Source organism: Cygnus atratus, chromosome 1 (genome assembly GCF_013377495.2).
Source record: "Cygnus atratus isolate AKBS03 ecotype Queensland, Australia chromosome 1, CAtr_DNAZoo_HiC_assembly, whole genome shotgun sequence".
NCBI lineage: Eukaryota > Metazoa > Chordata > Aves > Anseriformes > Anatidae > Cygnus > Cygnus atratus.
Window position 1 is genome coordinate 28,281,080 of NC_066362.1, and position 27,153 is coordinate 28,308,232.

At 37.8% G+C, this 27,153-nt stretch overlaps 1 protein-coding gene across 1 annotated transcript; it reads left to right on the forward strand.

The window, feature by feature from the left end:
* On the forward strand, positions 1 to 27,153 carry PPP1R3A (protein phosphatase 1 regulatory subunit 3A). The gene is given in 5 exon segments (XM_035544154.1): positions 1 to 794; positions 22,067 to 22,125; positions 22,236 to 22,372; positions 24,600 to 26,987; positions 26,989 to 27,153. Coding segments are annotated over 5 exon segments (3,543 nt in total).

A 27,153-nucleotide genomic window follows, 5' to 3' on the forward strand; every position in this document is an offset into this window, starting at 1 on the left:
ATGGAGTCTTTTGAAGGACCTAGTAGGGTTAGCAAGGCTAACTTATTAGAAGTCCCTACTGTGAATGATTTCTCTTCTGAAGATGAAGATGTTAAACCTGACATTAAACATCGTTTCTCTCCACTTCCCCGAAGGCGGAATTCTGCTTCTTCAGAGGAAGAGGAGGCAGATACCCCCACCACCATTGCAAGAAAAGTTTCGTTTGCTGATGCATTTGGGTTTGATCTTGTGTCTGTTAAAGAGTTTGATACATGGGAAGTTCCAAATACAGCACAAAATAATGACTTAGAAGATGAAGTGTTCCCTCAGGAGGAATTTTTTTTGTCTCAGCTGTTTACATTACCTGCTTCCCAAGAAGAACTTTTGCAAAAAGTGCGAGAGCAGAAAGTACTGCTGGAGTCAATTGTGTTCCTGCCTGGGATTACCTGTATGAACGGTATTATAAGAGTCCTCAATGTATCTTTTGAAAAGCAGGTATATGTTCGAATGACACTGGATGACTGGGTCAGTTATTATGATATCCTAGCAGAATTCATGCCTAATTCTTGTGGCAGTGAAACTGACCAATTCTGCTTTAAGATTTCTTTAGTGCCTCCTTATCAGAGAGATGGAGCCAAAGTGGAGTTCTGTATACGATATGAGACATCAATTGGTACTTTCTGGGCAAACAACAATGACAAAAACTACACTCTGATTTGTCACAAGAAAGAAAATGTGTCCAAGCTGGATAATAAACCACACAGAGAAGCTACTGATAGACATCTTAAAGGCTGCTTAAAGACAACACCAAGCAGGTGAGGTTACATCTTCCCTTTTGTTAACTTACAAAATAGCTGGCTAATTCTAACTTTCTAACTTGCTGAAGCCAATATTCCCATGTTGACTGTTGTTGTTGTTGTTTAAATAATATCAGACCAAAACTTGTTTTCAATAAAGCTCTTGCATATATCAGACAGTAGTTTTCTGCAGACAGTTGGTTGGAATCAAACATCGTAGTTTTAATATATGGCATGCATGCCCCTCATATGAAAAGTATTGTGAGGGTCTACAAATTATGTGCTGTGTACTGATTTTGATCTCTGTAGCATATAAACTGAGCTGACATCAGTGGTCTGGTGAGCCTACTTTGCTCTAGACTGAAGTAGCTCTACGCTTAAAGCACTTCACATTCAGTCCCTTGGTAAGTCAACAAGAATTAAAAAGAAAAAAAAATCCTGGATTTTCACATAATTTATTTTATATTTCATTCTCTATGTGCAGCTACTAAAACAGAAATGGCAACAGTGGGTCAGGAAGCTGGTAACTCAGGGAAGGGTCCTGTTGCAATTAGAATAGCTGGTACAAACTTTTCTGCAATTGGCTGGGCTGTTCTGCAAGGTGCATCTTAGAGTAACAAATCCTTCTCCCTGCCATTGGTTGATGTTTTGTTTCACAACTGGTGAAATGAATAATGATTTATAAGGCAGAACTGGTAACATAATAAAAACAAAATGTATTCAATATACATTGTTCTGATTAAATGTAGGCAAGTATTCTGTTGATTATAAAGTGGCAGTAGTTAACTTATAGCTTAACCCCAAATGAAGAGAGAAACGCAGGAACAGTAACTTTTAGCTTCCTACTCTGTTTTTAACTCCCCTTGTTTCTGTAAGTAAAACAATGTTGCCCATGTAAATCTAATTCTCAGGTTTTTGTTTAGTAAAATTCCTCTAAATCCATAGAAATTCTGCAGAACCAAATCTATATTTTACCTGCGGCATCCTCTGCAATACTTAGATCCCTGAACTGAATTCATCTTGAGTTTTTACTTCCTGTTTTCTTGCCAAGTAAGATGGTGTTGTTTGATTTCCCAGGTTTTAACTGCCTGCACTCTTCCACTGAACAGAACTGGTGGGGAAGCAGGAACAAACCTGTGGCAGTGGCTGGAACTGAAAGAGAAGGGAATCCTCCAAGGCTTCCCCTAGCAGAGCCTCTCTGTTCTGTCTCCTCCTGTAGCCCAGGCTCACTGTGCTGAGAGCCTCTGGCAGCTCTAAGTGCATGAGTCCTGTGAGGGAATGTGTGAAATACAACTTAGTGCCTGCACCACCAACATGGTGTAAGAGCAGTCCCCAGGGATAACCCAAGGTCCAGTTCATAGACAGTCCAGAGAGCTCTCCTGGCAAGCGTCTCTTGGGCCAGTCCTGGGTCAGCTCACTGGTGCTTCCACAGGGAATGTTCTTGTACGTAAGAGCAGAGGGTTCAACGCATTTATCTGCTGTGTGGTCAGATCCTGACATTTGTGCCTGGTTCTGTACGTTGTATCTGTCCTTCAAGAAGTGTCACATGACTCATTCTGGGTAAATAAGATAGCCTGAGGTATTCTGTAGAAGGGCCTTGATATCAGATAGCACAGGCATATGCAGGCAGTGTGATTTCAGGCTGAGTTCAGGTAGCCTGCATGGAGGAGATGGACACGGAGAGCTGAGTCTTAATTTAGGGAGCCCTGGGCTTCCAGCTGTGTTTGGGACTGACCTGCAAATTTAGACACAATTGGGCAGTTGAGGTTAAGTGACAAAAAACAGTTTAACTCCCTGAAAACCCTGCAGTGATACATCTGGTGTTAGTATAAATTGTAGACACATTTAATCTGGGGAATGCTCTTTTGCATGTATATGCTGAATATATTATAGATACCTCAGCCACAAACATATATTAGAAAGTGGAAAGAAGATAACATGTCTACTTCCTAACATCAAATTACCTTGTCCCTTATCGGAGATGTGAAGTTGTATCCCTCCATATCAGTACGTACCAGAATGCATATATGTATATATGTGTGTGTCTGTGTGCACATATAAATGCGTATATATATATACATATGTAAGCGTACATATGTATGCACACAAATACATATTTGTTCATGTATACACATGTACACACAACAATTTCTGACATTAAAAACAAAGTGATCAGGTTCTTGTTTACATTAAGATCTGTTACACATTTTTGGCAAACAGTTACCTACATGCACTTTCAAGACACTTTTTAGTGGCAGAAGGATGTAAAGAGTCCTTACATTAAATGAAAAAAATGTGCTACAAGTATTTCTGGAATACCGTTTCAGTGGTCTCTATGGCTGCTGAAAGACAGTGCTGGCAGATTGTAATCCAGGACCAATTTTATGCTACAGGGATTTCATTGACTTCACAGGAGTTACAGCTTTCACCAGTGTAAATGAGGTCACCATCAGGGCCTTTCGTTTCAAAAGAACTAAGATGCCAACCTCCATTGCTCACTTGTTTTTCAAAGTGTCTTTGTACATGTTGCCCCTTTGAGTGAGGAGGAACACCCTGCAGACATCTGCAAAAGTACCTCATTATTCTCCTTCAGACCCTCATTAAAACTCTTTTGCTTTGATGTCTATAAAAAATCACAAGAAAAACAAACCCCCCAAAATTGGCAAAGTGAGGCTGATGATGTGCTGTGACTTCATATCATGTTGAACAGTGCCGTCTGTTTCCCTGCTCTCCTTGACAAGCACCCCCCCCCTCTTTTTCTCTCTTTCTCTTGTTTTATGCTCAAATTGTAAACTCTACATATATGTGCCGTGCTGTATATATATACAGTATTTAGCAAGGTGGGGTCCTGGACCATAACTAGGTTGTCCTAGAAGGTGCAGAAATGCAAACAGATATACAGAGAATTAGTAACAATTTTACCTATGGATCACACAGGTAAGTAATATTGTTATCTATGTCCACAAACTGGACATCTTAAATTGATGATTTCTTTATAGCAACCTAAATGTAATGATATTTAAAAAGGGCACTTATTTAAGCCCCTAGTTAAAATTTAGAAACCTGTTATCATTTTATTTTTTAAATCTTGATATTTATCTTGATTATCTTTAATCTTGATAATCTAAGATATTTATACTTTCTCTTAAAATGTGCAATTTACCTTTCCAGTTAAAAAATAAGACTGTTTAAGTATTATGTTTTTTAAGCAGATAGTCTGATCCACTCTAGGGCATACTTGTGTGGCTCATTAAATGTCATTAGCGAGGATTATTTGCGTTAGTTAAGTGAAAGGAATAATATGCACTTTCAGAGGAAGTTACTGAGGAAACACAATATGACTGTATCATGTTACCCTTAAGAATATGAACCAGGACAAAGTTGTGTGAATAAGGCCAATGAGATGGCTTCTGACATCATTATTAAAAAATAAAATCAAAATGGACTCAACCCTCAAAAATCACACCTGAAAAATATGGTAGCAAAAGGCAAAGCTGCATGGAATAACTAATGTTGAAAACTATCTAGATTCGGATGATCAAAACCACATGCCTATTCATTCCATGTTTTACATGCTTTTGCTTCTATGCCTAGACAAGAAAAAATAGTCTTCTCCCAAACTTTCATAAAATATTCGCTTCCAACTGTATTTTTCCATGCAAAAATTCTCTCCAATATAAATTTTAACAATTTTTGTTGTTTTTCGAAAAACTTGAAGATTCATAGGAACGAAGTATAGTTTGAAACAATAGTGTCTGAATTAATTACTTTATCTTTAAGTCTATCTGAAAGTGTGCATTTAACTTGTACATACTCATATTTTTGGGGAAAAAATGACTCCTAAAAATGTGAAGGTTGCCACTGGAAAAAAAAAAAAAAAAAAAAAAGAAAGAAAAAAAAGAGAGCTCCTGTCAGAAAACAGTCCTCATTTCTATCATATATACAAACATCTAAACATCAAGAAAAACGTAATTGAATTGTATCAGCTCCAGTTTTTCCTCATTTTGTTTGACTTTTGATTTTGGGACATGGATAATGATTCTGAACACAAATTTCTCCTGGTCCTCAGGTTTGGACCACGTGATTTTGTTGTGGACCCCAGGCTCCTGCATCGGTCTGATGAGACAGGGACTGGTTGTGTGTTGCATGAGGCAAAATCCTGTAGATCATGGTGCACGGCGCAGTGATAACGACCTGCAAACCTTTCCCCCCACTGTGGCCAGTCACTGGTGAGGCTGTACCTTATTTCTGTGCCTGGTCCTGATTTGCCATCTGTCAAGAGAGCATTTGGAACAGCAACACGAGGAAAATGGCTGATAAGAATGAGAAATGTTTCTCAAAAGGCTAAAATGTATTTGGACTCCTGTCCTCTGACAAGGAAAGGGAAGCTAATATGTTTGTCATAACTGTTAGTTATCCCACTCTTAACTCTCTAAGCCCACAAATGTTTCACTCTGAAATGATGTTGGTCCTGTGTTTTTCTGGTAATTGCTGGACGTTCTTTTCTCTGAATGGCAGTACATCAATTTATTTCCCTCCATGATGTCTCTTCAAAAAAGAACACAAAATAGGTGATGTCTCATACAAGAGCTGCTCTATGTAAAATGTGTTATGAGAAGGAAAAGATTAAAAAAAATCTGGTCTGTGGGTCACCAATGCCAATTTTCATCAGCATAAATACTAAATAATCTTAATGCAACTGTCAGTGAATTTCTTCTGTGCATGAGTACTCTCCTGTCTTCAGCTCCAGTCTCATCCACTTTCTGACGGAAGGCAAAGTAAGTACGTTGCTGAAGACACGTGAACCAAAAATGTCCCCTTGCCACAAAGAAGGCCAATGATGTTCTGGGCTGTGTTAAGCAAAGTATTGCCAACAGGTTGAGGGAGGTGTTCCTTCTCTTTACTCAGCACTAGTGAGGCCACACCTGTGTCCAGTTCTGGGCTCCCCAGTACAAGAATGACATGAACATAACGGAGAGATCAAAGAAGGTCTATGAAGATGATAAAGGGCTTGGAGCATTTCTCCCAATAAGGAAAGGCTGGGAGAGGCTGGGAAAGGCTGGTTCATCCTGAAGAAGAGGTGGCTCAGGGGGATCTTATCTGTGTGTATAATTACCTGAAAGTAGAAAGCAAAGAGAATGGAGCCAGGCTCTTTTCAGTAGTGCCCAGTGAAAGAACAAGAGGCAATGGGCACAAACTGGAACACAGAATGTTCCCTTTGAGCATCAGGAAGAGCTTCTTTCCTCTGTGGGTGACTGAGCACTGTACAGGTTGTCCAGAGAGGTTGCGGAGTCTCCATCCTTGGAGATCTTCACAAGCTGTTCTGGGCAACCTGCTCTAGGTGGCCCTGACTGAGAAGGAGTGTTGGACCAGATGACCTCCAGAGGTCCCTTCCAACTTCAGTTGTTCTGTGCTTCTGTGTTATGTTCTGGCAGGACTGCAGTGTGCTCAGTCTTCCACAGGTGGATGGCAAACCTGAGCCTAGTTGTGCTGATAAATGCAGTTCTGCATCACCTCCTCTTGGTCTTTCCCACAAACCATTTAAAAAATGAGGACTTCTGAGGAAGATGTTTAGTTTTGCATATACTTTGCTAGGAGGAAAAACTGTATCATTCCCAGCTGGTTCATTTAAAATACGACATTTAAATTATATTCCCTTTTAATCCTTGTTCCTTTGATTATTTCACATCATAATCAGAAAGGGAAAAGAAGAGCTGAAAAGGTGTTAAAATATACGTCTTCTTTGTGTACTACTATTTAATCTCAAGGTTGTTTCTGGCATCTCAAGTCACAAGTTACACCTTGATCAGCATACAGATATGGGATTTGACTAAAGTTTATTACTATTATTAGCAAGTGACTGCAGTCACTGTTTTTACCAGCAGAGCAGCTGCTAGAGAAGCTATCCATTCACAGGGAGCCAGCTAAAAGCAGCACTCCTCTGCTGCTGACTCTAACCTGGTATTCCCTGCCTCCTGGTCAATGCCAGTCTTTGCCAGTTGTAGAAGTATGTAGGCATCAAAATAACACTTCTCCAGGTAGTTCAAGAGTGTGATTATTGGGGAGACAATTTAAGGTGTTCTAAAATATAATTTTCAGACAAGTGGGGTAAAAACAAGCTGTGGAACTAAGGCTGAATGTTAGGAAGTGTTTCTTAATAGTGATGGTAGAGTTATCTTCTGAGGAAATTGCTAGAGCCTTACTCTCCAAAGTCAATTAAAATAAGCTAAGATAAACCACTTAAAAATATTCTGCAGGGAACAATCCTACTTGGACAGGTACTACACTCAGTGGTTTAATTTGTCTTTTTTCTATTTATCTAATCACAATATTTCAAAATCCAGACACACTTAATATTTTAAATATGAAATATCTTAAAGACCCTAAGGATAGATATCTAAGCTAATGGCATAAGGCTTTGAAAGCTATCACAGAAATGCCAAAAAAACAGGTGGAATATATGGATGAGAATGGCATACACATACCAAATATACACTTGCTAACCGTACTCGTGACATACCTTTGAACAAATAGAAATACATTGCTCCTGTATTCTATTGTTTAATGACTCTTTTGTTTAGTTAGATACCTGTTTAGCAAGTTGACCAGAGCTGGTAAGGAATATTTCAATATTTTGTCTCCTGTCCACTGTCCAGTTATTGCAGTTTCTAAATGTTCATTTAGAAAAAAATGTTCTATTACATTCATCTTGACTTGGATAAATGTTAGTCCTGAAAAGATATTTAAAGTCAGTGAGACGTTAACTGAGAGCACTAGAGGCATTTTTAATCAATGCATTCACTACCTGTGTCATCTGAGCTGTTTATTCTGATTAGGAACTTTAAGCTATGATCCAGCCATAGCTCTGCAGCTCTGAAAATTGAAGCAATTGACTCAATGACAGTGTAACTCCAGAGAACCGATCGTCTATCATATTTTTAACATAAACTGTTGATGGTTTATTTTCTCAGTTACATAAAATAGAAAAATATGTCCAAACAAATACTTTTCAAGCTAAATACAGTCCCTACCTCAGGGCGAAGGAAGAGCTAAGACCTTTTAAACACTGAGGGAATATGTTAGAAGTGGCTATTTGATCCCTAGGCCTTCAGTGACACACACAAAAATATTAGTTGATATGCCAAGGCATAATGGGGGGCTTGGTTTTCTGGCTGTCTCTCTGGTCTCCTTCTCCTGATCTGTAGAGCCAGCTGATACTCTGACACTAAACCCAAAGATTTATTACTGCTGGTTACTAATAACAGCCCTAAAGAGCACTGAAGAGCACTGAAATATGCAATTGAATGTAGTGCTACTGTGAGGAGTCCATGTGAACTAGGTAAAGCTGGCAGTTTTTTTCTTATCTTGCACTTGGGTGCACCAAGTGAACTTGCCTTTAAATTTTTCATTGACACATCGTAGTTGTTCCTACAATAACATTTATGGCTTCTAGTAGTGTAAGATGTTCAAGCCTTTCATGTTGTGATAGTTGTGGAGTTTGTCAGTCTTTCTCTCTCCCCAGTTACTCCAGTAAACTTGCACCAGTATCCCTGAGGTTATTTTTTAGGTTAGATTTTCTTCATAGAAATATTCATTTACATAGTCAGATGTTATTCATAGTGTTCAAATTGCTAAATCATAGGTGCAACCATTTTGAACATTGACAAACCAAGTGAGAAATATTGATATTTATCACAAAGTGACCTTCTTGTTATGTAAGAGTAAGGTAGTGTATGGGGGAAAAAGTTATAAATGTCTCTTCTCATGGTGATAACACCTGGAAATTTCAGATGTTAAGATATTTACTGAGTTTAGAAGTGCCTTCCAAATTTTAGACTAGATCTGTCCTCTCTTGAGAATGACTGCCTAGGGATTTTTGTGGTCACCTATTCTGTTCTTCTGGTATCTGTGCTTTAGTCTCACCTGACTGCCATCCGTCTATCTCTAAGGCATCTGTCATCTTCCTGTGTACGTGCCTCAGCATACTGCAGTCAGCCTCTAGGAAATGGCTGTCCCCTGACATGCTGGTAGAGGACTGTTCCTTTTTTTTTTTTTTTTTTTTAATCCAGCTAAGTTCCAAGGAAAGACCAGGTGCCACGGAGCCTAAGGACTTTTTCTTCTCAGATCTACCCAAAATATGTCCAGCTTGGAAGAGTTGCAAGACCTGTTGATGGTACTTGCTTTTCTCTCCTTATGTCTTTTAAAACAATGGGAGAAAAAAGCAAGAGAAAAACAAAAGCCCTCCACCCCCAACTCCTTTCTACAACATCATTTTGATATTTTACCATGTCCCTTCCAGACAAAATAGCAACCAAAGAAAGTTCTCCTCTGACCTCAGACTGAGCTTATTCCTTAGGAAACTTGACTCCTGGAGGTAGGCACCCCAGCAGTAAGGTGTTGCACCACTAATTCACAATGGAGTTGTTGATAGATCTTCTAGCTTTTTCCAAGGGAATCTTTCCCTAAAAAACTTCCTTGTTGCTGAAGTAGCTAGCCCAATCTGTCAAGGGACTTAAGCAGCTTTCTGACACTTCCATGTACAAAACAGTGGTGCAACAAGGCTTCTGACCTGTTTTCTTTTCAACATTTTTATGTAGATATCATAACAAGGTACCACAATCATGACAGGGCTATAAGAAAGCCTGACAAAAGTTGCAGTCTGCCTTTTCATAGTTACTTAGTTCATAGTTCATAGTCTCAGATTAATTTGAGACTTAGGGTTTTTTTTTTCTTTCTTTTTTTTTTTCTTTTGTGTGTGTGCGTGTGTGCGTTCTTTATATCTATAATAATGAGATTTGGGGATAGACAAGGCTATGTTAAAGGTTAGAACCTGCCACCAAATTGGATTGTGCTCCCTTTTCAGACACACAGGCACTAAAATCTTCAAAAGGACAGATATGCACCTGTATTTAAAAAAATAAATAAATGTATGAATGTTTTGGCATTAAAACTCAAGGTCTTTTTTAATGAGCTAGAAAATAAAGACTAATTTCTTGGGACTCTGTTTGCTTTGAGGCAGTGATTATTCTCATCCCAAACCAGGCCAATGCATTTTGTTCTGTGCCACCTATGTCCCTGCTTCAATCATAAACTAGGACTGAAAAATGAAAATATTAGTAATTGGAAAATATAATCCCCTGGATAGCACCAATCCAATAATCTTAATAAAAATAGGTTTATTACAAACATTGCCTGAACCCTGCTGGGAATTATCTTTTCAGAAAAAAACACTCAAATTCCCTCACAGCTGCTCTCTTGATCAATTGTTCCCCTCGATACTATTAATCATCATACTATATCCTGCTTATTCTTAGCATCTTTTTCCACTCCACTTTCCAAACTTCCTTTCCAATTTCTCCTTGTTTAGAAGCTACTGACAGTCTTTTATTTGTCCTTTTGCAGGCCCACCTTTTGCTCTTTTCTGGTTTCAGCCCCTTTTTGGGTCACGAGATGACCCAAACTAACAGGTATTTCCTGTATTTTCCAGGTAGGGGAAAACCACAAGTTAATATTCTCTTTCTCAGATTTCAAACACTTAAATAGAGGTTCTTTTAGACTCTATTTTTGTGCAAACTGCTTGTGAATGTCGCTAAACTGATTCTCCTGATAACACAGTCTTCTGTTCACAGCATAGTTTCAAAATGGTGGCTTCGGTGCAAACCTCCATTGCTGTGCCAGTGTGCAAATATCCTCACCTACCACTCTAATGATGAGCGGGTCACTGTCTCCATGCCTCTATCCTCTGTGTCCTGACTATCAACAAGGGAGCTAATTAGTGTCAGTCCCATTTGTTTGGTGACACCTATTTACTAAGGACTAGGTGGAGCCTTCTCTAACATTTCTGGTAGTTGAAGGTCATATAAGAAAATCAATGCTGCCTAGATTTGTAATAAAGGTTCTGATTTTACATACAGCTTCATTCTAATAGGATCACTTGTAACAGCATAATATTTTTTAAAAAACTATTCAGTATTTTCTACTTAATGTTCACATGGCCATTCATTTATATCTGTTGATAATTTTTTTTCCAGTTTTTGCTTTAATTTCTGTAACTTTTTCTGTGTGGTCTCAATTATTTAAAATCTAACAATGTAATTTAAACAATTGTTTTCCACACTGTTTAAATTATTTTCCTGTTGTGTTTGTGTTTTTCTTAAAACACCTTCTAAAAAAAATGTAAACACAAATAAAGAGCAATGGTACTGCCACAGGTGGCACATGCACATTGCACTGACATGAAACAGAAACTTTGCGGTTCCAGCACACACAGCATCTCTACAACGTGGAATCATCTGAAGCTGAAAACTCTTAGGTAGGAATCAGCCATATTTTCAAGTGGAGTAGTCGTGTAAGTAGAAATTCAGATGTGTGTTAGGAGTGTAAACTAAAAGACCAGAAATAAGAAATGGTGTTAGCTGAGCTTCAGTATCATTTGATCACTATATGACATGGTTGTGATGCTCCTAAATTGAGCACAACCATTAAGAACAGCCCTTCTTAAGTAAAGCCTTATAAGTAAAAGCCTTAAAATTACTTAGAACATTTCCCTGAAAGGTGGTACAGCTGAGCACTTAGTTTCTTGCAACTTTCTTTCAGAGCTACTTTAACTGATTTTTTTTCCCCTACTAATGGATTTGGTACTTCAGAGATCATATATGCTGCAGTGTTGACACTGACTGCCTTTTGCTGTTTGCTGTCTTTGTTCTGCTGCTCACTTTGTCCTCTCCTCACAAACCATGGACAGACACTCTGTCCAGTTTTGATCGTGCATGCCCAGGTTCTCTGCCTTCTTGGTCAATCATAATTGTCCAGTTGGCTAGCACTCTCCATAGGGAACAATATTTGAATTTTATCCCTATGTCCTCTCTTAAAAAAGCAGAGGACCCTTTAATTTTCTCAGGTAGTAATGTTTCTTTTCTTATATTTTTTTCACATCTACCAATGTCTATCGCAATGTGTCTTCTCATACAGCGCACATCTTTTTTACTGCACCCTAATATTTATTTGATGCAAATCTTGTTTGAATGATTGAAATTCTTTAGTAATCATAGGAAAAAAAAAAAAGAGTCTTATTCTGTATTTAGATGATTCCTCAGGAAAAATGTATTCCCTTAATTTCCAGCAAATTCTTATCAATACCTTTATATACAAATTGTTACAAAGATAAGCTATTCTTATCTAACGGTTTTTAGGAGTCTGAGACAGTCTCAGCAGGAGTTGCTGAGGGATGAAACTTCTAATGATGATTTAAAGCAGTGAAGTGTGTAGGCTGAAACTGAAATAATTATTGCTGTAACCCTCTAAGCACTCTAAGTTCCTCAAGAGAAAATACTTTGTTCAGAACAGACCCCGAACAACAAAATGCTAAAAAAGTAAAAGAAAGTTTAAAAAAAAAAAAAGAAAAAAAAGAAAACCCTTGGAGCAGGATGATAATTTAGAACTAGGATCAGTCTAATGTGAGGATGTTCTCAACAACTACTCACAAATGCATCAGACATCACAATTAAAAAGGAATAATAATTACAGTCCCATTCTAAAGTATGTAATATTCTATTCCATTCAATAAGCCATGAACACTTTAAAACCATCAGTGTAATCCACAAACCTATATTTACAACATTAAACTGGATGTTCTGCCTTTTCAATAACTGTCATCTCATCTCTATTATTTTCACCTCAGACTCTAATTGTTTCTTTTATAGGAGCTAACCTACCAGTGTCCTTGGCAGTACAGTTTATGGCTCATGCATTTACAGTAATTGTTTGGGCAATTTGCCACACAGTATAACAATCTTCACATCACAATCAGTTTTTATAATAAACAGCATTAGTTGTGAAAAATACAAGTGATGCATGATTCTTATGGTAGATAAAGGGCACTGAAGATGCACTTTAGAAAAAGAAAGGAAAATGCTCAAGCCTTGAACTGCTTGAGAAAAATACTGATGTCACAATAGAGCTAATTAATTTGATGGTACAAACAAGAGGGGGAAAGGGCCTTGCATTCATTAGTGTCAATTCCAAATGAGAGCATACCGTTCATAAAAATAATATTCTGCCTTCATTTAGACAAAACGTGCAGGTAAACAAACGAGATATAAGCACCAGTTCCTGCAATAACAATGATTTCTCTCCTTAGCTTTATCAAGACTCTTTCTGTTTATCTGCAGGGAGCTCAAGTCCTGGGTAGGTACAACTTGCGGGCAGACCTGGAGAATGAGGCCAGGTCCTGCTGCCCACCAGCCTGGCTGGCTCCAATGTGGCCACCACTGCCAGGTGCAGCTACCAGGCACGGTATGGTCTGCTCCTTGGAAGCAGAGCACTTTAGGACTCCTCTCCACCACAGAGAGGTTGTTGCACATAAGGATACCCTGCTGCATGCAGCTCTGCTGCAGGCATTTTGTAGCCTCTTGACTTTCAGGTGCCTGGAAATAATAGGTGAAGCACTGTGCTATGGGAAGGCTGTTTGGCAGACCTCCAACAGGCACAGCCTCCTGGGATAGAAATTCTCTAGAGTAGAAATAAGGTAAATACCCTCTTATGCTGGTGTAGCAACAGGCATGGGAAGGTAATCCTCAGCCTCCCTGTCATCTCCATGCCATCTGACAGCCTCGGCTTGTGCTCAGGCACAGTGAAGCCAGGCCCCAGGGAGCACAAAGGTGGCTTCAAGCCAAGGTGGTGCCTCCCCTTCTTGAGCTATGCTGTGAATTCTCTGGCAGCACCAGAGCTTGGGACTAGTATTTATAGGGTGTTGGAAACATGTGTGATAAGAAATCCTCGAGAGGTTGTATTAAAAGACTATAACTTCAACAATTGATAACACGGTCATCAATCTTAAGCAGTAGGAGACTTGTCCCTATGGCGAATTTTGAACTGAGCCTTATGGAGGCAAGGAATGAGTGTATCTTTATTCGTTAAATACTCGTTTTATATAGTCAGAGAGGGAAATAGAATTGAAATAATTATGGAGAGCCCACCACTCGAAAGTGCACACTTCAGAGATCCAGGTACTGTGATTCTTGGTGGATGTTAAAACCCTTTCACAAGTTGTACATAGACAGACAGGCCAGGACATGATTTTCATCTAGATCCCAAAGGGTGGTTGGGATGTACCTTCAGTGGTAGTCTCACCATTATGAGACCAGAATCAAGCTTATGTTTTTACTTACAAATAAAGCATTTTCTTCTCTGCATGATTTGGTTTTGTTAGTATTTTCTCCTCTGTTGCGCTGGTATTTTAAGGCCAGTAATAGAGGAAGGTTTTAAATGTAATTTTCCAGTAAACCAAAAGTTTACAGGGTTTATATCAGTTAAAAAAAAAAAAGGAGAGAGAGAGAGAGAGAATTTTCATTTTTACAATTTCATACAAACAAATTAATAGAATATTAAAGCTCTGTTAAGAATTTCGTGCATACTTAGTCTTCCTACTTCTTTCCAAAATTCCTTCTTCCTTAGAAATTTGTTTTTGTTATAAGCTTGTGGGTTGAATGACATTGCCTATGATACTACCAATGTTCAGAATTACATGTGAAAAATCCTGATGTAAAGAAACTATTTGGTTTCTCAGAACTGCTATTTTAACCTAACTCCTTCAAGCATTTTGCAGTCTTTATGCTTCCTATGCACACATAAAATTTTTAAAATATTTTTTATTGCTGTTTGATTTTTTTTTTGTTTTTAATATAAATGTAGCTGTTTCATTTTCTATTTCATTCTGCTTCTAATACAACACAAACCAAGCCAAACCAACAGACCTTCCCTCCTCAATCCTTCCACTTCTCCTTAGGTCTGAGGGATTACAGTTCTGCAGGATCACTGTTGGTCTCCAATGACATCTCAAACCTAACCACTTACTTGCATGGATTTGCTTATTCCTCTCCTGGTTCTCAATGAAATATTACCAACACATTTAACTACTTCTTTTCAAGAATCTCATATGTTGTTTACATCACAGTGGAATAATTCTTTAGCAAGCCTGGCTATTTTCAGCACTAGATACAAAAGGACCAATTGTATTGAATATTGATAGTACATTGGGCTTCTCTTAGGTTTAGAAATTAGACTTGATATTAAAACAGAATTACTGTATAGTTAACACTTAAGTCTTGCCAAGTCCTCTTATTTTAGCTTCAGCTCAGCTTCAGAAGAAGGATTATTTTGATTTTGAGTACGCCTTGAAGTAAAATCCAGAAGCATGAAACATTCTGTGATGGTCTAATCTTATCTGGATTTTAAAATAAAATAATATCCCCAATTTTTCTCTCTTATATATACTTTTGACTAATTATTTGAGAAATATCTATTTTTAAATATCTTAACATCACCATACCTCCTTACATTTCAGACTGAATAAAATATTTCCACATTTAAATATAAGATAGTATAAAATTATTCATGTTACATTAATTTAAATAAATTGACAGGTAACCTTTTATCTTTCCATACTCTATATTCTGACAATGTTAGTTTTCTCTCATATTCTGTAAAATAAATATCTTGTAATTTAAGTGTAAAGGTACAACATAAATGGATACAACACAGAACAATGCAAACTGTGTGGCAGGTAATACAAACATACTGACACAATTTCTGCCAAATATTTGTGTGAATTAAAACCTTGACAAGCTATAAGAACTCCACCCATTATGAAGAGATTAGTAGCTCCTGGCTATAGGCCCAGTCCTAGTGTAGCCTAAACCAAAGCACCTGCTGTTATGATGAAATGAGCACTAACTCTCAGGGCATATAGCTACGAAGGAGTGTATAATATAGGGCTGGACTGGGACTGGGGGACCATGAAGTCTTATCCACTGGGAAACATGTTGTACAAGCCCATTCACAAAAGTGTGTTTCCTTGATGAGACCTTCTCAATTGCTTGCATCTGGTACTTGCACTGAAAAATTGGTCCAGGATGTGCTTTTCTAATGCTTACAAATCTTTTAAGTTTCCACAACAAATGTTCTTGGCAACTCTTTCTATTAATATATTAACAGAGTCTTGCTGCTTAATATCTTTTCTGCCCTCTCAGTATTTACCTCTCTGCTATTTAAATAGAGGACATTTATTTCTCCTCTCCTTTCTATATTTTGCTAAACTAAAAATAGAAATACTGTTTGCCTCCTTGGTTATGATTTTCATCCCGCTCGTCTTCTTGTAGTTCTCTTCTGCACCTGTTCCAGTCTGAAATAATCTTTCTTGAAATTCTTGAACTGGTAAGGAGTTCTTACCAGTGCCTGGTGCTGGGACATGAGCATTTCCTGGAAATCTTTCGTTACTGGGACACATTACTCTCTGACATATTACTGCAGAACCCTGCTCACTGTGTTGCCACAGCCAGCTCACACTTGGAAATGCTGGCTTGGAAATTTCTGACAAAAACAATCTCAGATTTTTCTTATTCGTCTGTTTCTTCCAATTTGTGAACTCTCATTTTGTAGCAGAAATTCTTTCTAGTCCCTAAATGTATAACCCAGCACTTTATAATTTTGAATTGCATCCCATATCTATTATTCTTATCCTCCAGGCCACCCATTTCTTTCAATCCTCCTCTGTGTTGGTGACATCTCCCAGCTTCCTATCTGCCACAGATTTAATTTAACTTTGACTTTTTGTGCCGTGGTCTGTAATAAAATGACTGAGTGATCACACGGCTGGTCCTCTCGAATTCCAGGGTGATGTCTGCCAGCTCGGCACAGCCTGTCTTGCAGGGCCCTGCTTGGCATCAAGCCTCTCTCCCACCTCTGAGCTCCTGCTCTGATCTCCCTCCTCTCCAGTTTAATTAATAAATTTCCCATGTGGCTGCATAACAAATGCTTTAATGAAGTCCAGATAGATCAGATAACTGATTTTTAAACAAGGGAAATACAGTAATCTTATCAAAGACAGATATTATCAGGTGAGTCTGGCATTTTTATGTCATTTGCCATTTATCTGTATTTATTCTCTCCTTTTAAGTTTTATTCTAAGTCTATTGTGAAAACTTTTTGGAGATACCTGGGCCTGTAGTTGCCCAGACACTACTTCTCTCCTTTTTCCTTAATATAGCTAATACTTTTCCTAGTCTTCCAATACTGTTACAATAGTATCAGTACCAATCTGATGGATTTGAGTAGCAAAGAATTTCAACTTCTGCATTTTTTCCTCTTTTGGGTCTGTCAGTATTTGGGGTTGGGGATTATCTACTTCTCTTAATTGGAACATATCTAAACAAGTTCTGCTCCCAGATTGAATTAAATAATATCATTTTCCAAGTCTGTGTTCCCATCAATTATACCCTAATCATCATGTTCTTCTGAATGAGGTTCTGCCCCATTAGCAGCAGTGGGGTAGAAAATTTTCAGAGAAGTCTTTTGATTGGGGAGTTATACACAGATTATCTGAAATCTTGATCAAAAACTTACTTCTAAAAAAAAAATCCTATTTGACTCAAGAAGGCCAATTCCAAAGCCTTGAAGTATCCTACTGTATCCCAACCCCTTCTGAAGTCAAAACAATACTTTTTATTAACTATTTTTTTTCCCGTTCACTCATACATTTTCTACCTAATCTTCACATCTTTAGGTGATCATCTTTATGGTTCAAGTTAATATTTTTGTCTGTTTGGGATGCAAACAGAGCAACTTTGAGACTTCTGAACTCCACATAATGTCCACAACTTTTCATAATGTCCATCAACTTTTCAGTCCTCTCAGTCCTACTAACTAGTCCCTGATCTTTTCATTTGTTCTCTCTAAATGCGAAATTATAGCGATAACCTATTCTTATTCCTGCTTTCTTTTTATCACTCAGTCCAAGTGAATGGTAGTTCCATCAAGAATGAATCATATGAGCATAAGTATTTTTTGAAGCTGGTAGAAATTCTTAAGTTCCTGATATACTTTATGAAGATGTACTCCATTCATCTGAAGGAGAAAAAGCAACTGAGCTTCTACAGGTACAAAGGTATTTATTTTGGAGGGGAACTGCATTGGCTGATATCATTATTTTTTCTAGCCTGAATTTTTATCAGAATATCTGGTTTCACTTAAAAATAAAAATAAAGATTTTAAAAATTAACACAAATTTTGTGTCTCTCAATACACAATGTACATACATTTAGATCCTCCCAAACCACAGTGAAATAATTAACTTAGAAAATAAAAGATGAATTATTACAATTAAGAAAAAAAAAATCTGCTCATGGAATTCTTATAGTAAGCTAGGTGCATTTCGAAAAATACAGAGAAAAAACTGTAACTAGACAAATGTCTTCCATAAAAAAACAAGGGGAAAGGACACTCTTGAAAAGCATTATTGTCAAATGATTAAATATCTGGTAGTAGAAATTTTATCCCATCTAACTGTCACTGCTTGTTAAAGGGGCTAATATTTATGGGCTTTGGGGAAATATTTCTCTCTTTAAGGTGTACATATATTTCTGAGATTGTTCTGTGATTATACCAACCTATAGACTCAACATCTTCATACAACTTCTTAGATTAAAGAAGTGCTGTTAAACTGCTATTGTTTTATGTGCATTGTGATCCTCAAAGACAGTAGTGTTAACATCCTCAATTTAGGGTAATTTCAGATTTCCCACTACAATAATTACCCGAAGATAGATATTTCTGATCTAGAAGTAAAATAAGGAAAATATTGAATTTCCTCCACTGAATTTCCCTTCAGCCAGGCATTGGCAGAACAGCGGTGTACAAATTATGGGCTACAAACTTACAATCTTTATAAAATTCAATGCAACAAGCAGATTAGTTAGAAACAAGTCATGTTAGAAGTCCTGAAGTGGTGCACTATTATCTTTTGCTGTGGATCCAGGCTGTAAGGCTGTATTATTGTTGATATTTATTACCTTTATTGCAGCTATGAAAAGAAGCTTGTGGACCAGGGCTCTATATGCTATCAGAATAAGAGTTAAGGACAAACACAGCTCTAGTCACAACAGAAGAAAAACTGGGTTGCTCAGGTCACACATGGTATGGTACAGCCCCAGCTGCTAAAACTCATTAGCTATGTTCCAGTTTGAATTTGAAGTCACATTGTGGGATTCACTTCAGCTAATTTTTGTTACCTAAAACATATGGTTCCAGCCTAAGGCAGTCACTGTAGTCTTTTCCAGAGGCAGAAAAGCTCCTTCAAAGGATATTTCTCTTCATCTTGTGAGAAAAATCTCAATAATTTTTTCAGACGGGGTCTTCTGTGAAGCTATTTTATTCATGATTGCAATGGCGGGCGTCCTGCAAGCAGGAGCACACGGTAAAAGTTTATCATAACCTTATATTCCTATTACCCGACACCTGATTTCTCCCCTGTTTCCTCATTGGCTGAGTACTACAGGTTCACAACATACTCAACACCCATACCATATATGTGCAATTTTATCTGATCAACCATTATTTTCTCCTTTTCCTCTTTTGTTCCTTCTTCTCTCGTGACTAGAGGGCCTGTGATTTTTATTTTTACTGATTTTGCACTGCTCATCCTGTTTTTCTTAGCTATCCTCCTTATTTTGGGACAGTGGGACTTTCCCCTTATCTTCTTAACATACTCCCCACTGCTATGCTACTGTCATGCCTGCACAATCACTTTTGAATATGCAAGGTTAGTGGAATTTTACACTGCAAAGACACCTTCTATTGCAAAAACACAACTTTATTTCTCACAATCTCACTGGTGATGTCCAAGATAGAGGGAAAGAATCTCTACTCAGAAGTGTTAGTCTCTCATCAGTGATGATATGGGTAAAGTACACAATTGCCTGAACACAGGTGCTTAGAAAATTAAGGCTAGATGAGGTAAAACCCATTGTAGCATGTCTATAAGCATACAGCTTCAAGCAGCTTTATTCTTATACATTTAAATGTTCAGAAAAGAGGTGCTCCTTTTTAACAACCTTATTCAAAGACCGTGTCTATATTTACACAGAAAAATTGTTGTTGTTGTTGTTGTTGTTTTAAACAAAAACAAACAAAAACACAAAAAAGCCAAACACATCACTGGAAAAGGAATGCAGGAGGCTAGGAATACAATCCAGTTTCCTTTTCTTTTTTTTTTTTTTTTTTTCCATGTAATGAAAAATCAGCTAAGGAGTCAGGATAGTACATCCAACTTCAAGAGCAGTTGGCAAATCTGCCCTCCAGTTTCTCACAAAACGGTCTACACCCTGGTATTTTGGGTACTTTTTGGATGTGTATGCAGTGTGTTTCTTAATCTCCTCAGGCTGTGATAGAAGCTGAATGTACCACTGCATCTTGTATGTAAGCTCCAGCTGCCAGTAGACTATTACATCAGATAGGAGAATCCCTTCTTCTGGGAGTGCTTCTTGAAGGACAAGAGTGGGTCAAACTCCATTTCTTTAAGGAACAAGTGAGGACCCTTTCTAGCAGAAAAAGATGCCATCCCTGATTAGAGTTATGTCTACATAGCTGAAAGCCGCATGAGGCCAGTTGTATTCAAATAAAGACTTTGAAAACCTTTTTTTTTTTTTTTTTTTTTAACACCAGACGATAATAAGTGGTTCTCTGCTGAGTCCATGTGGTTCAGGATCATTATTTTTGTGTGACTAACTCAGCTCACGTGTTATACAGAGTTTTGGCCCCTAATTTTGCTTTTGTAGATAGCCCAGTAGTATCTAAAATCTTGTATGAGTCTATCTCATGGTCAACCCCCAACTTACTCACTGTCTAGGCTTATGGAGACAGGTGGCTGAAAAAGATGCAAAGAGGCAGAATGAAACTGGGGACTAGGTGTAACACTAAGAGAAGCATTTGAATATCACAAAAAATAATGACGAATAAATAATAAGGAGTGATGCTTTACCTTAAAAACCCCACAGATTTCCTGAAAATAAAGGCCTTGCTCTGCCAGCCTTTTCAGGAAGAAATGCAGATTATTCTGACTATAGCAACTGTTGGCAGAGGAAAGTACAACTTGGTGTGAGTAGGAGAATGAGAAATATGCGGAGGCTATGCATATAGCAGAACTCAAAAATGACATGACATTCATATGAATATCAAGAATATTCAGTATTATCGCAATTAATGGTGAAAAAGAACTGCTGAAAGAGTGTTAAATCTTGTGCCTCAAGGACAACCTCTAACAACAAAAACCCAAGAGGACATTTAATAGGGCAATGCAGATTATCCCATGTCTTTTCCTACAAGAACTTTACATCTTCCCCTGAAGTACCTGATGGTGACCAGTATCAGAGATCAGATGCTAAACTGGAAGGATCTTCTGTCTGCTATTGCCTGGCAATCCCTGGAAAGGCTGTATTTTAAAAAGTTGGTGACAGCTCATGTCTAGGTTCTTTTAATGAAGTATAAATTTAGAAACCTCCTTCTGAATTAAGCATTTTAGGTGGCAGAGTTAATGTTATATCAATTTGAATGAAAGAACCTAGAATAAAATAGAAAGGGAAAAGATTAATATTTGAAAATTAGAAAGTAATTTTCAGTAACACAGGTGGACGGCTGGTTGAAAAATGTATAAATTAAGACCTACAGGAAAAAAAAATCTACCTCATAAAGAAAGCATTAGAAGTGATATAATAATTTACATTTTACATAAGTGACATTCTTTTTAGATTTTCCCGCCGTTATACTAAAGGTTACATCCCTATAAGCACACAATTCCAACTGCTATCACTTTGCATTGATATTGATGAGGACTGCAGGCACTCAGCATCTCTCTGTAGGTGTTTGTCGTGTTGGACCTGGCCTTTGTTTTCACAGCCAGCAAAGCAACAGAAAAAATTGCACCAGCTGCAGGGAAGCAGAATTCATTCCTATCGGCCAGCCATAGCTTAGCAACAGGATTTATACTGCATGCATGCAGGGAGAATTTTTGATTTATTTCAGGTAAAAAAAGATGTCTTTTTTCCAGAAATCTCTGTATACAAATATTTAAAAAATATAAGCAAGAGAGAGGCCCGGTCTCCTAAGCACATACATCCTTCCAGACCCTTGTCTGACCCCAAAGGTACTCTCTCCTGTCACTGACCCATCTAATCACCTTTGTGCTGCTTTCTCAGAAAAGGCCTGGGAAAACCCATCAGCTTTGCAATGTAATCTGAAGGTCAACACATTTTCATTTTCTTGACCAATTCTTTCTTAGACCAAGACTTAATATCAGGTCATTCAAAAAAGCTACATTTGATAAAGCAGTTATCTGCAGAATTTCAAACAGCTTTCAAAATGTTGTGTAATTAACCATCTGTCTTTATAGCTGAGTCTAAGAGGAATTAGAACAAATTTTTTGTACAGAATAACACAAGAAGTTTACTTTTGTTTAACAGCAAAGAAGAAATATTGGCAACATCTGATGATGACACATGGAATAATTCAAGGAATTCAGGTACAACACCTGGTTTAATTAGTTTTCCTTACTGCTCTTGCTAATTAAAAACATACTGTAACAAACAATCCCATGGAAATTATTCAAGTATGTTTTTGTTAACTCTTCAGACAAAAACATCCCAGAGATTGTTTATTCACAAGCAGAAGACAAAGAGACTGAACCAGCTAATGAAAATATAAAAGATAAAAATGCAGAATACAACCAGGGTGATCACGAAGATGATGAAAAAGAATTAGAGTTGCTGGTAAGTGTTATACAATTATATCTACAGTTTTAAATGATATGAATCCATTTACTCTTCAAAGCTGGTGAAATGCCCCCTTTTAACAGAGCTGACTGATGTACTAATTTACAAATGTAAAGCCTTGGTCTGTACTTTCATTGAATCTCTAACTGATTCAACAATAGGAGGTGCTTTGATTTCAGCATAGTGCATCAACTTTTTCTGGTCTTAAATTAATGACTTCTCCCTTTTACTTCTTTACCAGAGGCTCTAAGTGACAGTTTGAAGGAATTAGACAACTAATATTTCAAAGATCTCTCATCCTAGTCTCTAGGATGGGTATATTCTTACATAAATGCTTTATATTTGGTATAATTCTTTTATTTATGGTACCGTTAGCCTTTTATTTTTTTTCAACAGATATCTATGTAATGTGCTATATGAACAAAATACATATATATATATTTTATATAACAGATTTTTCTATATCAGTATTTGGCATTAAATTTGTTATAATAAATTTCTCACTCAGTGAACATTCAATCTATTTGGATTTGTGTGTGTGCATGTGTGTAGTTTGGCTTGCATTTTTCAGTACGAAAGAAAAAAGATGGCAATAAATGAGACATACAGCAATCTATTATTCTCAATGTCTGTTCTCAGCTCATATCATTTGGGTGCATAGATTCATAATCATAGATTATAATAGCTATCACCTGTGAAAATGTGAATGTTGAATCAGGAGAGGAAGATGAGAACCATTCTTTTTTTTTTTTCCTTATTGATATATAGAGAATAAATTTGTCTTATATGAATATATTTTTCTTGCCTTTTCTCAAAAAAAAGTTCCAAATTGTTGCCTATTGTGGGACATTTCACTGCCTGAAAGTCAATCTCTCTCTCTCTCTCTTTTTCTTTTATGATGAAACATAAAAAAGGAGGACCTCTAAAATCCCTTGTTGTTCTCAGTCCACTCTGTTACAAAAAGCAGGATCAAATATAACCGTTTGTTTATCAATTGCCAGGATTGTCTGTACAATAAATGAAGGGGGAGCTATAATTTAGATGTTAATTTGCACTATGCGCTCTTTAATGAATTAAACAATGAAGGCTTATAATAGATGGAAATACAACCAAATCTTTGAAACGCACAGGCATTGGCTCACAAGACAGCTGTGCAGTTGACAAGTAACATGAGCCTTATGTGAGAAGAAGGGGAAATCGTAAGATTTGCATATAATTATTGAGATCATGCAAATGTCAGTTATGAAGAGGGGAAAAAAACACAGGCATCTCACTGTTAAATCCTGACAGTTGGCATCACCGAAGAACTCAAATACACTTGAGCACCGGTTGGCAGAGGGTCATTAAAACAGAATTTGCAGAGACATTAGCTCCCTCACTTTTCTTTGAGTGACGTTTTACTATTAATAGTTTGCAGAGGCTTTGCAGAAAACATATTAATAAGAGAAACTGTAATGGGGGTATCTACAGCAAGTGCAAATGCATAAAGGGGTGCCCAAGAAGCTAGCCTCTAATTGATCAGCTAGTGCTATCACTGTGACTATGCTAAAGTGAGGAGAGAGTGCAATGACAAGCAGGCATAGCTGAATAATACAATATGGTATTTGGAAGCTGGGAGGGAGAGTGATTAGTTTCTGGCCTTTTACTTTGCTAATCTCATTTCCAACTCATGTCTTACTAGATTGTCTAAAAACAGTCTGGTTGAAGCCTATAAAATGGTCCCTGAGAGAAATGAAGCAAAGATAATCCTTACAGTATTTGTCAGTGTGAAATATGTCTTTGTTTTACTGGACAATACTGTACATTACCATGCTTTGATGTACTGTATCAGTGCCCTCATTTAAGCACCAGTCCTCCCCCCTCCAATGCCTCCCTGTCTCCAAACCTAGAACCGAATGTGCAGAGAATGAATTAGCTTCCCTTTAAGGGAATATTCTCTTCAGATTTAATTTGTATAAAATGCACTAGCAGCTTACTGAACTCATGAATAAAGAGAGAGGGTTCTGAATTCTATTTTATTTCCTGCTCCTTTCAACACCACCATAAAGCTCATTACCTATGTTAAAAAATACATACAATGCAAATTTTGCAAATGGTTTGGAACATGTTCCATAAAAGCTTTGTTACTGAAAACAAAACTTTCAATAATAAAATCCTGCCTCATTCATTTGGCATATTTTTGTAAAGTGCTTTTTGATCATTCTTTTCTAATCTATTGTTTCAGCTAAATCAGCACTTCACAGGAGCTAAAGGTACCTCTACCAGAGATGAAAGGAATTTAGACACAACAGAACCAGTTAATTTTCCAAGTGAAACTGAAAGATTGGAGAAAAAGCTAACCTGTAGAGAAAGAAGCAGTGACTTGCTGAGGCACCCTGTGCCTATCGGTTCCTCATCTGAAAATACTTCACAAGAGACAGGAAAAGAATTAAAAGACAATGCCAAGTATTCCATAAGAGATTATAATAGTCAGCCATTAGGAAAGGAAGTCACTGCTGGCTCGGCAAACAGCAGCAAGCAGTCTTGGGATCATACTGGTACCAGTGATACCCTTTCATTAGCAAAATATTTTCCTGGAACAAAGCAGAATGAGGCTATTGATATTGTGGCTACTATCTCAAGCCGACAACGAAAGAGCCACACAGATATTTCAAGAGGTGAAACACATAGTGCCTCAGGAAGTAAGATGATGGAGAGGTTATTCATCAGTGAGGATGCTGCTGATACCTCGAAAGAGGCCTGTGAAATGAGACCAGAAACCATTTCCTCAGTGCATGATGAATCCACGCAATTAAATACGTGCATAACAGAAACGCTGGATGGCAATGCTAATCCAGCTCCAGAGCACCAGGCGCCGCAAATGACTCACCAAACTCTGGATTCATTGTTGTCAGCCACTGACAAAAATGAAGGAAAAATCAAGATGATTGAAAGCAAAGTTCGGGTACATTTAAAAGGAGATTTATATGCCGACACTTCTGCAAATGCTGATGTCTCAATAGATTCCACAAAAAGCCAATACACACACACAAAAGGAGCTGGTGAAATGTCAGAAAAGAACGATAGCACTGATACAGAGAAGGAGAAGAAAGTCATCGAAGTAGCAGACTTAGCACTAATTGGAGAGGAGGAAGCACCCAAATTTTTCAAATCACAGAGAAAACATACTACTAAAACTTTCAACACATCGTCCCTGCCTGCCGAAGACAACAAGCATGCACCCGGGCCTGAGCAAGCAGATCCCAGGGCTTGCTCCCCGGGGGATGAAAGCAGAGCTGAAGACACTCAGGAACACAGAGGATTCACAAGGTTAAAAGACAGAGGAAAGTCAGACAACAGAAATAAGGGAAGACTGATAGGGAAGGAAAGTGAAGCAAATGGCACAGGACAGGCATGGAAACGAGCAGATAGTGGGGTTCGGTGGGAAGCGGTGGGTGATGCAAGGTCTCAGAGTACGGCTTACACAAAAAAGCTGTTTACCTGCCAAGAGACAGAGAGTTGTGAAAAGTCTCCTGTCTCTGAGCATGGTATTACAGGGAAAGCAGAGGCAGGTACAGCTTATATAATTAAAACAACATCAGAAAGTGCTCCAGAAAAAATGTCTGCCAGTGAAAAAGCAGTAATTGCTAAGCTACCTCAAGAGACTGCACTAAGTGACAGGCCCACAGAGGAAAAGGAAACAGCGTTTGATACACATGAAGGGAGAAATGATGGTTCACATTATGCTCTTTGTCAACTCAACACAGTGGGTGTATTATATGACACCGAATTTGAAAAGGAATCAGTTTTAGATATTTATAATGCACGCGTACATGAAACACTGCAAAGAGAAATGATGTCTGTATGCAATAGCAGGGAAAAACGTGCCAAAGCAAAATCAGACATTGGCAATATTCTACCTGCAGGAGAAGCCATAAAGGCTTCTGCTATGGGAAAGAAAGATGGCTTGGGGCAGGGTTTATATTCAGAAGAAGTATCTAAATGTTCCTTGAGCACCCAAAAGCACCTATATGGTGAGGAAGTGGAAGAGTTCTGTAGGGAAGAAAGCTACCTTGGAACACCTTCCTCTCTGCATGCTAAAGCTGAAACAAAAATGTCACCCTCTGGTACAAACACTATGTCCAATTACCACTATAAAAGCTCTTCAGTGGCATCTTCTGAAGGGTCCACTGTGGCAGGAGACAAGGACCATCCATATATTCACTCTGATTTCAAAGTCATTGAAAAGGTTTTTGCTGAGTCAGGATGTGATTTAAGTCTACCAAATGAAATGACATGTATTAACAAAAACCTCTCTCCTGAAGCTGGAAGAAAAGAAGTACCTTCCTCTTCAGACACAGCCATTTCTAGGGAAGAAAGAGGGAAGAATATAGGTCAATGTTTCCATCAAGCAGAATTCAAACAAGAGAAGTCATTGAGGCCAGAAATTTCAATTAGTGAGCCTACCGAAGAAGTTGGCAGGAAGGGCTCTGATTCTGACCGTTTAATAACTGAGGGGAAAACACTAAATTGGCTTGATGACTCACAGAATGAAAAGCAGCATATTTCTCATTCTGCAGATATTTCTGACCAGAAAAGTGAAGCACATATGCTGCCTAGTGAATCTCCAGGTTTTAAAACATATTGGTTGCAAAATCTTTTATTTCTTCTTCTTTCTTGTGTTTGCTGCAACGCTCTATCACTATGATTTGATGGTTTGTCTTGCACTCTACCTGTTCTCCTTGTATTGGTTATACTGGGAAGGAGGAAGAAGCAAGGAGTCTGTCAAGAAGGAATAA